At 42.0% G+C, this 17,892-nt stretch overlaps 1 protein-coding gene across 2 annotated transcripts in view; it reads right to left on the reverse strand.

The window, feature by feature from the left end:
• Positions 1-10,104: 10,104 nt before the first annotated feature.
• met (MET proto-oncogene, receptor tyrosine kinase) overlaps positions 10,105-17,892 on the reverse strand; it is a 99,063-nt gene continuing 91,275 nt past the window's right edge. For both annotated transcript variants that reach the window (XM_079679803.1, XM_079679802.1), the window contains 2 exons: positions 17,203-17,339; positions 10,105-13,508 (listed from right to left, as the gene is read on the reverse strand). In XM_079679803.1, coding sequence (XP_079535929.1) covers positions 13,196-13,508; positions 17,203-17,339 — 450 coding nt within the window. In that variant the 3' untranslated portion in view covers positions 10,105-13,195. The remainder of the gene's footprint in view (positions 13,509-17,202; positions 17,340-17,892) is intronic.

Here is a 17,892-nt window from a genome sequence, read left to right on the forward strand (position 1 = left end):
CCGTATTTTTCACCACTAGATGGCGAGCCAAGACAATTTGTTTTAAAAAATACTTTCCTTCTTGAAAGAGGAATGAGATCAGCTTCTCTGTCTGACTCATTCCCTTTCACACTGCCAGCAGGGAAAACAAGATAACACGTAACTGCGGAAGACAAAGAGACCACAGCCATGCAGAGACAGAGGGGGAGAGACAGAAACAGAAAGAGTCAAATATTATCACAGATGGGGAGATGGTTGTTAGCTTTAGGAGGTTCAAAAAACGGACTAGGACTGTGGAGAGGGAAGTCAGATCCTCCCCTGCCTGAAACACCTCCATTGGACTCCTTCTTCTGTAACATAGTGACATCATATATTTGCTAGCCCTCCAACACATTTTCCGTGATAGGCTAAGGGACGGGACATCTCTAAGCGGTCGACCAATCACAACAGAGCCGGCCAGCTAACCAATCAGAGCAGACTGGGCTCTGGTTTCAGACAGAGGGTGAAAAGAGGTGCTGCAGCACAGGCAGTATGAGAACAATAAAGAGCTTTTTCAACATTAAAGCATGGAGACATGTCCCAGTAGAGACACTACATACTGATATACACCTGAACATCAGCAGGAGAGGACTCTTTAAAGTAGAGACACTACATACTGATATACACCTGAACATCAGCCGGAGAGGACTCTTTAAAGTAGAGACACTACATACTGATATACACCTGAACATCAGCCGGAGAGGACTCTTTAAAGTAGAGACACTACATACTGATATACACCTGAACATCAGCCGGAGAGGACTCTTTAAAGTAGATACACTACATACTGTACTGATATACACCTGAACATCAGCAGGAGAGGACTCTTTAAAGTAGATACACTACATACTGATATACAACTGAACATCAGCAGGAGAGAACTCTTTAAAGTAGAGACACTACATACTGATATACACCTGAACATCAGCAGGAGAGGACTCTTTAAAGTAGAGACACTACATACTGATATACACCTGGACATCAGCAGGAGAGGACTCTTTAAAGTAGAGACACTACATACTGATATACACCTGAACATCAGCAGGAAAGGACTCTTTAAAGAAGAGACACTACATACTGATATACACCTGGACATCAGCAGGAGAGGACTCTTTAAAGTAGATACACTACATACTGATATACAACTGAACATCAGCAGTAGAGAACTCTTTAAAGTAGAGACACTACATACTGATATACACCTGGACATCAGCAGGAGAGGACTCTTTAAAGTAGAGACACTACATACTGATATACACCTGGACATCAGCAGGAGAGGACTCTTTAAAGTAGATACACTACATACTGATATACAACTGAACATCAGCAGGAGAGAACTCTTTAAAGTAGAGACACTACATACTGATATACACCTGAACATCAGCAGGAGAGGACTCTTTAAAGTAAAGACACTACATACTGATATACACCTGAACATCAGCAGGAGAGGACTCTTTAAAGTAGAGACACTCATTATAAATGTGAACCTGAAAATGGGCATTATAGGGCCCCTTTTTGAGGGAATTGGAGGATTTTACTCTGTGTAGACCATTTACAAGCACACAAACCTATACAACAGGAAATAAACAAATCCCAAGAGGCGTAATAAGGCCTCTTTAAGTTAAAGATCCCAGTACTTATTTAGATTCCAGACACATTCTCAATCAAAAACTTGTCTTTTTGAACTTTGGTATTCGTAACATACCATTGTTTGTGAAGCCTAGACCCCCCCGCCTCCTTAGTGAGGCCCTATCATCAGCACAAGCCTCTGAATAATTGTGCTGCTTCACATTCAAAACAAAGGGCCTTGTAATCTTCCTGAAACTTGAATGTCCCAGTGTCGCCAATGTGTCGACACTGGAGCCTCTCATCACCTCTGGGGACCGAAGAGGGCATCAAACAGGGGGCCGCTCTGTGACTCATCCCCAGACACTGGTTAGTCACCTCGGATTCTCATTACATCGCTCCCACATGGAGAAAAATCACCCTGCAGACACACAAAGGGATTCAAAAACCCCCAGACTCACAGGCCATAAGAGTGCTAAACACCTGAGCTCTGCTAAGTGCCCCGATAAACATTCCTGTTGTCATCTGGCAATATACTTATTTATATAAATTGTTGTCAACGCAATAAATCCTATTTAATTGAGTCTTAATGAACATTATTTAATTTCGTATTCTGTTCTTGTACATATCATATTCTATTTACATGTATAATAGACTTTTTATTTTGTATTTTAGTACATATGTTGCATTGTTGGAGGAGCTCAGGTCAGAAGATTTTCATTGCCATTTCTACACTGTAGCTTTGTGCATATGACAGATAGATAGAGAGAGATAGAGAAAGAGAGAGAGAGAGAGAGAGAGAGAGATAGAGATAGAGAGAGAGAGATAGATAGATAGATAAATAGATAAATAGATAGATAGATAGATAGATAGATATATAGATAGATAGATAGACAGATAGATAGATAGATAGATAGACAGATAGATAGATAGATAGATAGATAGATAGAGAGATAGATAGATAGATAGATAGATAGATAGATAGATAGATTGATAGATAGATAGATAGATAGATAGATAGATAGATAGAATCTTGAATGGAGAATGATGAAGCGGTACATTTGAAAAACAACACATCTATTGGGTATCTATCTTCTTGGGTACAGCATGCTGGGTGATGGCATCCCTCTCTGTTCTCCAGCCATCAGAGTATCAGTGTGAGAAAACATCTTCTTGGCAGTGCATGAAAGGTGAAGAAGGCATCGCCACGGGGACGAGTGAGGCTGTATCTCCTCACCTCCTCTCCGTATCTGATGCAGTCTGCTTTGTGCAGGTTCAATAGAGGCTGTGTTGAAATGCAGGCAGCAGGAAGATATATGAGGGTTTGCACAAAGTCGCATGGAGGGTGACGTCAGGATCGTGAGATGATGTATGCATGTTTTTTGCAGGCATGCTTGAGGTATTGGTGGGGCAACAGTAGTTTAGCCCGTTAGCTTGGGAACAGAAAGGTCCTTGATACAATTCCTGAAACAACAAAGTACTGCTTAGTTTATTTTGTCACTTGTTAGCAACCACCGTTTGTATGAAACATAGAAGCTTTAGACATTCACTAGTGGGGTATTTACTGGCATATTTCACGTCATAATAAAAAATACATGTGTGAAACAGAATTTATTTCAGGCTTCTAACTACAAAAACTTTCAAAAGACATGCAACCGGAAAGTAGGAAATGCAGTCTTTTCCGGGTTTGAGGACTCATTACTCAATGTTGTCAAGATATTCATGATCCCCATAGGATGTGTGCAACTGAAGTTTCCTGTATGATCTCCAACAGGTCAACTTGTGTACTTATCCTGAGCAGTATCCCAATTATTCATCCATACATATATTTTGATATTTATCTATGAATCTATTTGTTTTAACACACAATTTCATTTTCAAACGATTTCCCCCATGGTCTTTTGGCGCACAATGGCATCTTTTTAAGAGATTCAACTTTACATTTTGTAGACCCTTTCTGGATAATGTTGGTGATTCAATCCTAACGTTACCCTTCATGCTTTCTTCATATCATAATACAATCTTGGACTCATCTCAGTTTAAAGGCAGGGTAGGTAATTCACTTCCGACACTTTTTATTATATTCCATGGAATGCTCTTAACATCCCGATAGCAATGAATATATTAAATGCTTTGACAATAAATACATTAAAAAAAGTTCATCTGTGGAAGCCGTGGTGCTGTACAAAGCACGACCAATCATCTGAGCCGGCCCGGCTAAAATAACTGGATGGCCTACCTGCCCGTCAGCCTTCCATCTGTGCACAAACTTATCTCGTGTCCTCATTGGTCATGTGCGCGTTCGTGTGTGTTGGAGGAGGGGCTCTGTAAGGAAGTCTGAAGGAAGGGGCAGGTTTTTTTCGGCTGCGTACTGTCAAATTCTAGCGCACTCGAGCTGGTTTCTCCATCCGTACCTACCCTACAGGTCCAATCACTGCTTTGCACGGAAGTTTTTGAATATAGAACTTCATCCGCGTCTTTCCTAGTTATTGGCTGATATATTTGCTATGTGTTTGGCTTGTAGTTGATGATGCTGTTATCACCTGCCATGTGTCAATATAAAGGGACTTCTACTGAATTCTGTCTGAAACATGTTGAGTCTCACTTGTTCTCTAAAATACCACATCCACCTCCAACCCTCGACAGGGCCTTATGGGACTTTGGTGCCCCACTAAACCACAGATATGGGCTTTCAACGCCAGCCTGGCTGTGATCACACTCCCCTGGAATTCCTCGGTACACCAGCGCTCCCATTCCTGATTATCGGCCCTTTCACAGCGATTACATTTTTGTATGAGTGATGCCTCAGTTATTCTGGAGGAGAGGCTTCAAAACCAGACTGGTTAGTGAAAGAGAAATCTGAGATACACGTTTACATTGCCAGATTAAATTCTCAGAAATCTTTAAGAGACTTTGAGCAGGTGCAAAATGAAACTCCAGCTAGTAAGATCTGCTGACCTCGGATTAGACCGCCGATAGGTCTGAATTTAAAGTACCACATATTGAATAATGGATTAACACACATGTAACAGAAGGTTAAACATGTGAGACATTAGTGGACAAATTATAATTAAGCTTAATTTGCATAGCACTTCCATACACAGCATGCAGCTTAAAGTACCCCAAAATTAAGACATTCAATTGAAGTTCGATGTTATAACATATAAGCGCTCATGCAGCCCGTGTGCAATAAGCCCAAGGAGGTAAAATAAGTGAGAGAATAATAGAGTCAACAAAATAATAAATACAAAAAAGACCAAAACAATTTAAAATGTTCAATTTTAAAAATCATGTTACGCAGTTTTGGTTCGACACAAAAGGTATGTCTGCATGGAAAAGTTCATAAGTGAGAATTGAAGGCATTTGATTGTCACTGTTAACATGCTCCGCTTCTCAACATCAGGCCTCTGTGTGCTGCAGTCGAATAGAAGTCGTTTCCAAATAGTAACCCTGTCATAAATTCAGAATATGGGAAGTTCATTTTGACTTTTTGTCGTATAAAATGTTAGTTGTTCATCAATGCCAGTGAGCTTTGATTTAGAGCTACTTGGTGTTGTCCAAATGCAGGATGTATGTTGCTTATTCTGTCCTAATTTAAAGAATTTTCCTCTGATATGACTCGTCTTGCCACCCCGATGATTAATCCTCCTGAAGATAGACACAGCTTTTCCACTCCTAAAAAAGCCACTGACAGATTTTGACATTTAGTTACCGTTGTTAGCTCGCTGCTTAAGCTCTTCACACTTACTTTTCTCCAGTACAGTAGAGGAACAGTACTTATATTTGAGAGCAAAACTAACAAAGCAGGTGCTCTTATAAGTGGACATTTGCCTCTTTAATTTGTCATTTCATGAACTCACAAATCAGTCAAGTACTAATTGTAATCTTTTATAACTGACGAGTAGGCTACCTCAGCCAGTGTGCGACTCAGTGCTGCAGCTGCATAGCAACACCACTTCAAAGTTAAAGGACCTCTCTTTCATGTAGTGTTCCTGTTATTTTGTCCATGACACGTAATAAATACTGTGGATAATCAATAGGGGGCGCCAGCGATCAAACAACAAGAGGTGTTCAAGTTCCAACCTGCTGGATTCAGTATAGCAACCAAACAAAACAAGTGATGGGAATCCTAGATGTGTGTGTGTGTGTGTGTGTGTGTGTGTGTGTGTGTGTGTGTGTGTGTGTGTGTGTGTGTGTGTGTGTGTGTGTGTGTGTGTGTGTGTGTGTGTGTGTGTGTGTGTGTGTGTGTGTGTGTGTGGATGGTGAACAGTGGACATACTTTATCAGCCGGTGCCATCTACCTCCTGGTTTCTGATTGGCCAAAAAACAGTTTAATGAGTGAGGGTTGACTCAGCAGGTCAGAATGCATCTGACCGTCGATGATGATGATAAGGGTGTGTTTGTGCGTGTGGGTGCATGCAGAACCTTTTACGGGTTAAACACTCCCTCATTATTCGCTTTAAAGGTGAGGTTTGCACTTTCCTCCTACATTTTCAAACATACTGTGCAAGCTAAGAAAGGACAAAGTAACCATCTTTTAGTTTAAAACAATTCATGAAATTAAGTTAAAAAGCCTACAAATTGACTTTACCTAAACTTGAACAGTTGGGTAAACACAACTTTAGACCTGTATTTATATTTATACCTACCTTTATCAAATACATCAGATTTGTATCCCTGCCTTTTGTTTTCAAGTTGTCCATCCATCTTTATGTCTTATTGATACGCTATGTCTCAGGAATGCCTTGAGGAATCTCAAGGATGAATTAATTATAATTTGGTGGGAAAAAGGGTCAATACTCATGAAACATGTTTTTGTCCATAACTTAAATTAACTTTGACAATTTGATACACATTTCTAATTGGACAAACAGACAAGGACGTAAACTACAACTTGACTGGCTGGTGAAGTCGGCCACTTAAGTAGGATCAACTTGTCGCATTTTGCAATAATAGTCAGGACTTTTTTTCCTTTTCAAACAATTTCCAATATCCAAAACGGCTAGTTACTACAGGTGTAAGATAAAAGTGAGAAGAAGAAGAATTCATAATATTGTAACTAATCATTGTTTTTCCTGTTGAAGTCCATTGGTAACCGTCTGAATTCAAACTAATCTCCATCGATAAAGAAACTAGAAACATGCAGGTACAGTATAAGCTTGCACGTGTGTGTGTGTGTGTGTGTGTGTGTGTGTGTGTGTGTGTGTGTGTGTGTGTGTGTGTGTGTGTGTGTGTGTGTTAGGGCTGCACGATTTGGGGAAATAATGTAATTGCAATTTTTCTGACAGATTTTGCGATTGCGATTCGATTTGTGATATTTGTTTTGAAGCGACCCAACGGAAGTTTATTGTAAAATGCGGCCATATCTCCGGCTAGGAAGGTCGCATCAACGTGCTCCCGTCTCTAGCACCCCCGCAGCCCGAGCTACGAGTGAAAGAACTAAACTTACATGAAACTTCCGTTGGGTTGCTTTAAAGTCAAGCTTCAGTTTAAGATTCACCCTGTAATAGAAACATGTGATGGAGCATTACTAACCTGACTCAGATGCTTTGTTTCACCAAACCATCTAGGAGAGCTCCATTGGAAGCCATTTGGAAAAGGGCAGGCACTTTCAAAAATACTTGGCAGGTGATTGGATCAATCTGTCTATCACCTTCTATCATGGGCCTTTGAGGGGTCATTGTCCTGTATTCATAACCAATTGTATGGACTATCACTTTTAAACATGCAGGTACAGTATAAGCTTGCACTAATGTGTGTGTACAAGTTTGTAACATGAGTCTACGGGATGTTTGTGTGTGTGTGTGTGTGTGTGTGTGTGTGTGTGTGTGTGTGTGTGTGTGTGTGTGTGTGTGTGTGTGTGTGTGTGTGTGTGTATGTCCTGACACACATACCAGGCTGCTGAATCACCTGATGACTCCCGAACAAAACCCTGCATCCCGTTTAACTTTCTACTGAGATCCTATCAACAGCTGCACCTGTCCTCTCTTTGAACACGCGTGTGGCCTTGTTTTTAACATCTATACTTACAACAGGAGACAGGCAAACACACACACACAAATAAACAAACACACAGGATGAGAAAAGAGAAGATGAACGGTGTTAAAGGGGATTAAGAGCAGGGAGTGGAGGAGTTGCATGTGAGGATTACCCAGAATGCATTGCCTTTCTGCATGTTTTATTCTGGTAAAAGCCACTTTTTATATTCAAATATTGTTTTGTTTTTTTATTTTGCATCGTCTCGTGCTTTAGAATCATTTTAGTAGCAAAAAAGACACTTAAAAAGTCAGTATCTCATTGCATTTTTAAGTAGAAACCCAATTATTTATTGTAAAGTTGCATCATTTTTGCCTTTTGGCGGAGTGAAGTAATGTGAGAGTGAAGGACAGAGTGAAGGACAGAGTGAAGGACAGAGTGAAGGACTGGTGCCCTTGGTGTCCAAAAAAATGTGTTTTTATGTTGAATGTGTTTCATAATGTGTTATCCATGACACATTAGTTTTCGTGCTGCAAAGGTTCATTCGTGCTTGTTTGCACTCAACACAATTGGATTCTAAAAGCTACTAATATATTGTTATGTCGTAGTGATTTGAAGCTAACCGGCTGAATGTGCCACCTTTTAAAACCCAATTTTCACAACACCTTAGGAGGATCAATGACCACCAAGTGGCCTCAGAGTAGAAACATATTCACATATAAGCCCAAACCCTCGGTCCTGTTAGATCCATTAGACGAGGCTCTTGTTTCTGAGACTGTTTTGTGCGACTTTACCAAACTCACAGGTCTCCAAGCAACTGGGAAGGGACAACCTGCCGTGAAAGCTACTGTCACGGCTCATTGGACATAGGAAAGGGGGGGATGGGGGGGGGGGGGGGGGGGAGTCTAGACGACGGTACTTACAGGGATCACAAGACGAGAGGGGAGCTGGAGGTGAGGGGTCAGAGGTCACCACACACACCATTGGGAGCAAGAAAAGGGTGACTTTCTGGTAACAAAAGGTACAAACAAAAGAAAGGGAGAGTGTGCTCAACGTGTCGCACAACTATGGAGTGTGTTGACCCAATAATGATCGCTCTTTGTCTGAATGATGACCGCTTTGTTTACACCCTTAAAGCTTTTAGAGAGTGAAGGTTTCAAAAGCTGTTGATGCATTCTGTCTTATTGTTGTTTGTGGCACTGAGGCAGTCTGCACTAAGTGTCTGCTGCACATTAACTGCCCGATAAACCACCAAATACACAATATGTTGCACCCCACGTTAAAAAAAATATTGGCTTCGAGACAAGAAAACCCCTCAGTGCTAAAATGCGTATCCAGGTTTAGGACTCATTCCTGCACCACTCTCTTTAAAATGTCCAGCACTTAGTTACCCATGTCTTTGTATGTCTATTTTTTTTTTATGTTCCCCCATTTTATTCACAAACTTCCAAGGATTTCGAGTACCTGTGGAACCATGAATTTACTCAGTAAGTATTATATTATTGTGCAAAACTAAATTGCAAATTAAAGAACTTAAAGGTCCCATCTCATGCTTTTCTGGTTACTACCCGTCCCCATGTAAACGGTCTGCAGAGTCACAAACCCTCAAAGTACACCCTGTAGTGAGTAAAACTCTAACACAGAGAAGACCTGTCTGTGCTGCCCCAGAACGCCTCGTTGGACATTTCTCTTTTTCCATTTTTTACTTCCTGAGTATAGTGACGTATTTCGGGTATAGTGACGTAACGTAACGGTCCAAATGGACCAATCTGCGGAGCCGTTATGTTTGGACCAATCCGCGGACTTCCTCACACACACACACTCGGCGGGACGTTGCGAGGCTCGCTGCTGCGAGGAGCGGGACAGTGTGAGCTGGCTCATTGTTGTGGGGTTGGCGAGACAGCGAGACACAGCGGAACTCAGCCTGGGCACACACAGAAACTCCCAGCCAGACTGCAGGTGTGTGTGTGTGATTCAGGCTGGGTTTCGCTGTGTCTCGCTGTCTCGTAGACGGCCACTGGGCTCACAGGGAGGGGGGGGCAGGAGCTCCAACAAGCCGTGTAGGACAGAGAGTGAATACACATACTATACAGAGATGCTGTTTGAGAAACCAATGTGGGTTTGGAACATTGAACAATGTAAATGTATTCTAGTAGACCTCAACAATGGAATTATGATCAGTAGAAATGGCCATGACATGGGACCTTTAAGTTACCCATGTCTGTATGATTCAAAAGCGTTCAATGCATTGATTTCCCCCTCAAATTTAAACAAACTTTCAACGACCTGTAGTAGCCAAGAATCTCCTGATTGACATTAAGTATCTGAGTTTTTGATTTCTGCCCCTTAAATTAAATAAATTCAAGGATTTGTGGGACCTGACAGCATAGCGCAAAGTAAAAAGGGAAATCAAATAAACTTAGAATTCTGGTTTGGTGCATAATGTGACATTTCTAGAAATAAACAAATGACCATTGTCTACTTTTTCCCTCAAATCCACATCTATTCAAAGATTCTAAATACTCGTAGGAACCACGAGATCACTCTGATAGCATAGCTTTATTACACTGACAAAGTTGATTTGACATTACATAGGAACATGTACCTTCAGGATTTTTTATGTACAACATATCAAACACACAGAGACAGAGAACAGTGTTAAACACAGACCGAGTGGTGGAGGGTCACATGATCACAGCAGTCTTTGTTCAACTCTACTTTACACAGTGTCATAGCTGTAAAGATCACGAGATAAAAGGAGCATCACATCCCCCACGATCCTCTCACTATTTACAAAATGGCAGTGGTTGGTCTAGAAAACAAAGCATTGATTTGATCGTCGTTCGTGGCACAGTTCAATCACCGAGAAAGAAGAGGCTCATCATCAATACAAAAATATATAGTACAGCAATTTTCTTGTCATAGCAAACATTCATACCTGTCCGTCAATGGCCCAGTGGCATCAGCAGCCATTCAGATAACATACAATAAAAAACATCGGCTGCTACACAAAGTAATGAAAAAGGGCGTTGACCTCGGCAGTGGTTTGCACGTGTTAGCACATTAACAACACATTCTGTTTACTTTGCACCACAGCTAACAGGTTAGATTAGGCTTGATTACATAAAGCATTAGTTTCCATCCATTTCAGGACAATATGAAAACCCTTGAGTTGTGAAACCCATGACAGTTTATCACATATAGAAAAAGCCCAGATGAAAGCAGATATTTAACTTCATCCTGTTATATTTCAGTCAAAAATGCAATCTGATAACACGTCTTGAAACTAGCACACCTAAACGTCCGACTGAAAACATGAAAAATGTATGAAAAAAGCATAAAATTAAGAAGATGATCTCCTTGGTTTTGCAGGAAAACACATATTTAGTACATCAAACTGATTTTTTAAAACAATTTATGAAAACATGTTCCCCAAGAGTAGTCCTTACGGATTAGCATTTGTCTATTTCATCATCAATAACCAGTATGATCATCATATGGCATATTTCTACATTACAGTAGGACTTACTGTTCACACTTATACATCTATTTGCCCTTAAACGGCATTGATATAACATGTTCAGGATTTACACAGATTTACGCTGGAGCCACACGACAACGGCAACGCAAACGAACCAAAATCGTTCTCAAAAAAGTTTTCACGCACCAGAAACGTGTCCTTCCACACGAGACCGCTCGACCCGCTGGAGACGCTGTAGTAACTATGCCAGGCCTGTAAGTGGCGCTGTGCTTCTGCCACAAAATACACCAAAAGCAGCGAAGAAGACTTCCGAGCATGGTTTCCATGGTTGCCCTTTTGTTTATTCTCTGCGGTGGATTTAGCAGCAGAGGTGGGGAGAGGCAGCAGCTGATCTCCGATCTCTCTCTCTCCTGTCCGATTAGACTTCACTAGCGTTTATGTCCATATCGATCAGATCTAGCTAGTTCTAGCTAATGATATGACTGCCTGAGTGTCAAAGGACGCCTAAACAATAAGCGACATTTTGACCGGAGAATTTTTGATTTCGGCTAAAGGAAACTCTGCCTTGCGGGGGGGTCTCTGCTGGAGGCACCTGCTGGGTGCACTGTCCTGCGAGATACCGGGACCTGGCTCGAAACACTCGGAAAACTGTTGTTGTTGTTGACGAAGCACATCAGCAATGACGCGAGTGACACGGGGGTGAGCAAGAGAGGTGGGGAGAGGCGGGGCTATTGCGTCATCGTTATCAGAAAATGATCCTGTAGGGCGTTTGGCCACCCCAGAGCGTTTCGTCCGCAGATCTACCCACCTTGGGACCCGTTATCGTTACCGCTATCTGCGTTTCCCTGTCGGCCTCGTGTAGCCGAACTATAGGATAGAGAACTGTAGCGGATACGACCGTTACCTTTCTCGTGTGGCTGCAGCCTTAATGTCTCAAGCAAGAATCTGAATGTGATTTTCATACTGGGCAGAAATGAATAAAACCAATTAGCTGCATGGATTAGAAAGAAAACCTGTATAATATGCTTTTAAAAATAGTCAACATAAGTGCAAATTGTACACGATTTGTAGTTAAAAGATTTGCAAACACACTGTTACAGCCTTTTAACATTAAAATATTTCTTCATAATGCACAGAAAGTTAACATAACAACACCCTTGAAGCCCGATGACAGAGAGACTAATAAAGGGACATTTTGGGAAGTCAAATCTTTAGGAAACAATGAAGTATTTGACAGTGTTGTCCAATATCCAAATCACCGAAACATTGACATTACCTTTTAAGTGTCTAGTAAAGGAAAACAAATGTGTCTAAGTTCCTTTTTTTACCAGACATTTACCTGTCCTTAAATCCTGAAAGTGGACACACAGTGACCCCAGGACACAGTTCTCACTCGTCCTCCTCCCTAAAAAGAAAAGCTCAAAGCATCAGGTGTGTGCATGTTGCCAGAGATGTTGTTTGGACATGTTTCAGGGTTCGAGAAAGGAAAATAAAGCGGACAATAAAAGGGTTTAGCGTTCGGACCCTTTTCTTTGGAAACACCTGGGGATGAGTCACCGAGAGTTTCCTTCTGCAAGCACGTGAAAGCTAATGGTCCAAAAGTACTGTAATTACAGAAACAAAGCATCCAGTGAACTGCACACAGGCAGGAGAGATGGTTTTCATACACCTACACTTCCCTCGCCATCATCGACTTCCACAGTTACACACCTGAGGCGTCGCAATCCATCAAATGAGGCCTTTTTGAGGAGGTGTGATATTTTCTATACACGGCCATTCGTCAAACATTCACATTACAGACGGCGGAAAGAGTCCTCGTATCGGAGCACATGATGCCACCCGCAGAGGAGCAGGAAATCCATCCTCCCAATAAGAGTTTTTGGGTGTTTCGAGGACTTCCTGTGTCTAATTGTCTTGTTAAAAACGCAGGAAGTCTAACCTCGTGATCCTCGGGGTCATGCGAGGTCAGAAAAGTCCATCCAGAGGACTTCAGTCTAATGGCGATGTTCCAAAAAGTCACATTTCAGTCGATTATGTTTCTTTGAGTGTTTTCCCTCAGCATACAGTGTTTGGCAAGTACATACAGTAGTTCTTCATCACCCTTTGCGTTTCCCTCTCAATGTCTGAGTCTTTTCCCGCCCAGTTTCCCCTCTCTCAGGTGCAGCACTCCCGCTCCACGCGGCAGAAGAACTGGGATTGTGTGGGCAGGGAAGTGGAAGTGGAAGGGTCGGAGGAGGAAGAGGAGGAGTAGGAGACGTTGGTGTTGGTGGTGGAGGAGGAGGAGGGGGAGGAGGAGAGGAGCGAGGGGTAAGGGCTCATCTTCTCGATGTTGACGTAGGTGGTGTTGAGCAGGACGTAGTGCTCGCCGCTGAAGCTGGAGAAGATGGAGGAGATCCGGGCCACGAGGTCGGAGAAGGAGGGGCGGCGCTCCGGCTTCGGGTGCCAGCACTCCACCATCAACGTGTATCTGAGGGAGGAAGAGGAGAGGCGTCTTTTACTGGTTCTCACATTTCATACTAAATGGACAAATCTCACACACAATCTTTGGGAATATTGTGAATGATGTGCATTTTAGAATGATATGCTACAATTGTAGACATCCTGGGATACCTAATACTGTTTACAAGAGAGGTTTATATACTGGAAACGATCATTGTACCTATAATCCCTTGCAATAGTTTTTCCACCATGTTTTAAAGGTCCCCTAATATACTGTTTTTCATCAATGTATTATAGGTCTCAGATATATACAGAGCCTGTCTCTGATTGGCTGAAACACCAAACAGATCATTACAGCATTACCCATAATCCCCTCTGTTTCAGCCCTGTTTCCAAAGTGCTGATTCTCTGTCTGTTACTTTAGATGAAAATAAGGAGCCCCTCCCCACGCCCCTCTGAGAGACATTTGGTTAAAAAGAACTCAATGGTGCTCTAGGAGGAGATTCAGGTGATAAGGTGGGGGGGGGGGGGGGGGGGGTAACTTGGTTGGTGATTGGCTAATGGTTACTCAAGCCAAAAAATCGTTATGACATCATAAAGTGGCCAAAATCTGATCAGCTCATTTTCAGACAGGTTTTTATAGAAATGGATCAAAAAGAGAGAGAATCTTTGTTCCTGAAACTTTCAGAGTCTCTTTCCACAGAGGGGACACATGTTGATGTAGAACAGACATGAAGAAGAGGGGACACATGTTGATGTAGAAGAGACATGGAGAAGAGGGGACACATGTTGATGTAGAAGAGACATGGAGAAGAGGGGACACATGTTGATGTAGAAGAGACATGAAGAAGAGGGGACACACGTTGATGTAGAAGAGACATGAAGAAGAGGGGACACATGTTGATGTAGAAAAGACATGGAGAAGAGGGGACACATGTTGATGTAGAAGAGACATGAAGAAGAGGGGACACATGTTGATGTAGAAGAGACATGGAGAAGAGGGGACACATGTTGATGTAGAAGAGACATGGAGAAGAGGGGACACATGTTGATGTAGAAGAGACATGAAGAAGAGGGGACACATGTTGATGTAGAAGAGACATGGAGAAGAGGGGACACATGTTGATGTAGAGGAGACATGAAGAAGAGGGGACACATGTTGATGTAGAAGAGACATGAAGAAGAGGGGACACATGTTGATGTAGAAGAGACATGAAGAAGAGGGGACACATGTTGATGTAGAAGAGACATGAAGAAGAGGATTTTGCATAATAGGTGACCTTCATGCAATAATCAACCACACAACAATTATCCACTTTTACATTTGGGAGGCAATTGTATGTTCTAATACTGAATCAGAAAGGCTGCTTCTTGTATACTAGAATATTAGAAGTTATTTTCAGCACACTCACAAATGCACCGTAAGTATTCCTCCTTCACGGTTTTAGATATATTAAATTAAGATGCCGAACAACTATCAACGTGTCTCAGAGAAAACTTTCACACCATCAATCCTTCATTTTTATCAAAATGGCAACAAAACTCTGGACCCTTGTCTCTAAGCGATTATTATTTAATATTCTTTTTTCTTCTTCTTCCTCTGCTATCTTATTATTGTTAAAAAGGAAGCAGATTGGCCCCCCGTTACAACACCTCCGAAGTATCTGTCAGCGACCGCTATCACCGAAACGCCCCGAGAATAATCAGCTGAGAAGCATTGCGGGAATGTTTGCAGACGTGCATCACCCCCCCCCCCCTGCTGTAAATTAAACAGAGACATCAGATGGGGGATCTGATGTCTCTGTTTAATTTACAGCCTGGGAACTTCTGCCTCCCTCACCTGAACACTCCCACTCCTCTCACATTTCCACTGTGTGAGGCAGAGACCCTCCTGTTATCTGAGCTGATGACATCACACTGACTTTAATGGATGAAGACCGTTCAGTGTGTGAGTGAGGGGAAGGGTCTGCTGTTCTGACACTCAGACACTTTACTGTGACTTAAAGGGACATTTTGTTTAAATAAGTGTTTGTTTTTCTTCTTTTCTCTATCCATCATGACTCTGAATATATTTGCAGAATTGTCATTATCCGGATAATTGTGGAAACACTCGCATGAGCTCACTGTAAGTGTAGAGAAGTTAATAATACTGCCTGACTTAAAAATACAGGGATTAACATGAAATATCTACAAATATCTGCTTTATTAATGCAGACCCTATGATTACCTCATTTAGGATTGACAATTAGATGGATTTATACCGACACATATAAATAATACTTTCTTCCAAGATGTAAGGTCGGTGCGGTGGTGGCGAAGTCGATAGGGACTTGGCTAGGCAACTGGAAGGTCACCGGTTCATGTCCCGGAAAGACCAAGTGCTACCGAGGTGTCCCTGAGCAAGGCACCGTTCCCTGCACTGCTCCCCGGGCGCCGTACATAATGGCAGCCCACTACTCCTAACACTAGGATGGGTCAAATGCAGAGAAACTGTTTCGTCACATAGTACTTGTACTACGTAATGACAATAAGTTGATTCTTAATCTTAACGGACTCTGGTTTATTAAGTGCAATTTTGAAGGGGCCCTATTATGCTCAGGTATTTCCAGGTGTATATCAGTATGTAGTGTCTCTACTTTAAAGAGTCCTCTCCTGCTGATGTTCAGGTGTATATCAGTATGTAGTGTCTCTACTTTAAAGAGTCCTCTCCTGCTGATGTTCAGGTGTATATCAGTATGTAGTGTCTCTACTTTAAAGAGTCCTCTCCTGCTGATGTTCAGGTGTATATCAGTATGTAGTGTCTCTACTTTAAAGAGTCCTCTCCTACTGATGTTCAGGTGTATATCAGTATGTAGTGTCTCTACATGTCTCCATGCTTTAATCTTCAAAAAGCTCTTTATTGTTCTCATACTGTCTGTGCTGCAGCACCTCTTTTCACCCTCTGTCTGAAAGCAGAGCCCAGTCTGCTCTGATTGGTTAGCTGGCCGGCTCTTTTGTGATTGGCAGGGATTTTAGCCTTTGCAGACCATTTACATGCAAAAAAAACTATTTAACACACTACAGGAAAGGGAAACCCCAAATAGGGCCCCTTTAAGAGTTTTAAGCATATTTCGAGGACGATCCGGCTAATATCGTACATCCAGATATTTTAGCTGGGACAATCAGGACACCAAATCGTCCCAAGACTCGTAGTAGAGGTATTTTATACAAAGAGACTGTAACCAAGGTTCAGTTCAGAGATACCTGTACATCTGAAATAGTTGAATTTAGGTCAGGACATGTTACCGGCACAAATCCAAAACCCAGAAACAAAGCTGACCTCATCCGTACTACCAAGGCAACCAAAAGACACAAATCATAACGAAACATGCTCTCCTGGTGTTGGATTCCCCTCTGAAACTGTCTCTTTGTTTGGCAGTGAAGCAGAGAACTGACTTCTACCGACCCCCAGCTGTGATGAGGCGCTCCACAGTGAGAGTGTTTCTACAGAAGATGATGGATGATCTGAACCCGAGTGCATTTTATTTATGACTTCCATTGCTTATACAGCTCCTCTGTGACCCCCTGCTGCCCTCCTGATGTGTTTGAGTGCAGCTCTACAGTATATCACTTACACTAACTGAGCCGGGGGAGGTGAATGACAGGTGTATGTTTATAAATGTGTGTGTTATCATGTGTGTGTGTGTGTGTGTGTGTGTGTGTGTGTGTGTGTGTGCACTCACAGGGCGTCGGGGCAGAACTCGGGCTGCAGCAGCCTCCTCCCCTGCAGGAGGAAGATGGTGATGTCGAAGGAGTTCACGTCCGAGTACGGAGGAGCTCCTCGGGTCATCAGTTCCCATAGCAACACGCCAAACGACCACTGTAATAAAGACAAGGACATTAACTTTCAATATTGTCCGTAAATCACACTTTCGTTTTTAGAAGTTCACAGGTATTGAGTGAGATTGATAACACTATAAACACAACATGTGTCTGTCTTTAAAAAGGTCTTAAGACAGCCGTTGAATACTTGATTCTGATTGGTCAATTTGGACATTCAGCGGTCTGTCATTGGTCGCTCTGATTATAATATTTATATATATTCATAATTGTCCTTAAATCACACTTTTGTTTTTGTAAGTTCACAGATTTGAGTGAGATTGATAACACTACAAAAAGTTTGATCTGTGTTTGCTTTTTAAAAGAGCTCAAGACAGCAGTTGTTATCAAAATGTATTACACAGCTGAGTTGAATACTTGATTCTGATTGGTCAATTTGGACATCCAGCAGTCTGTTATTTCTCAATAGCAAAGATAGAGTAATAGAGTGCTGCTAAAGACGCTCTGATTAGGAGACTGTGTGCAGTCATATCAATCCGCAGAAAGAAGTCCGGTCATTTTAATATCCTGCATCCGAAAAACCATGGAATATA

This window comes from Notothenia rossii (genome assembly GCF_949606895.1).
Source record: "Notothenia rossii genome assembly, chromosome: 5".
NCBI classification, from domain to species: Eukaryota; Metazoa; Chordata; class Actinopteri; order Perciformes; family Nototheniidae; genus Notothenia; species Notothenia rossii.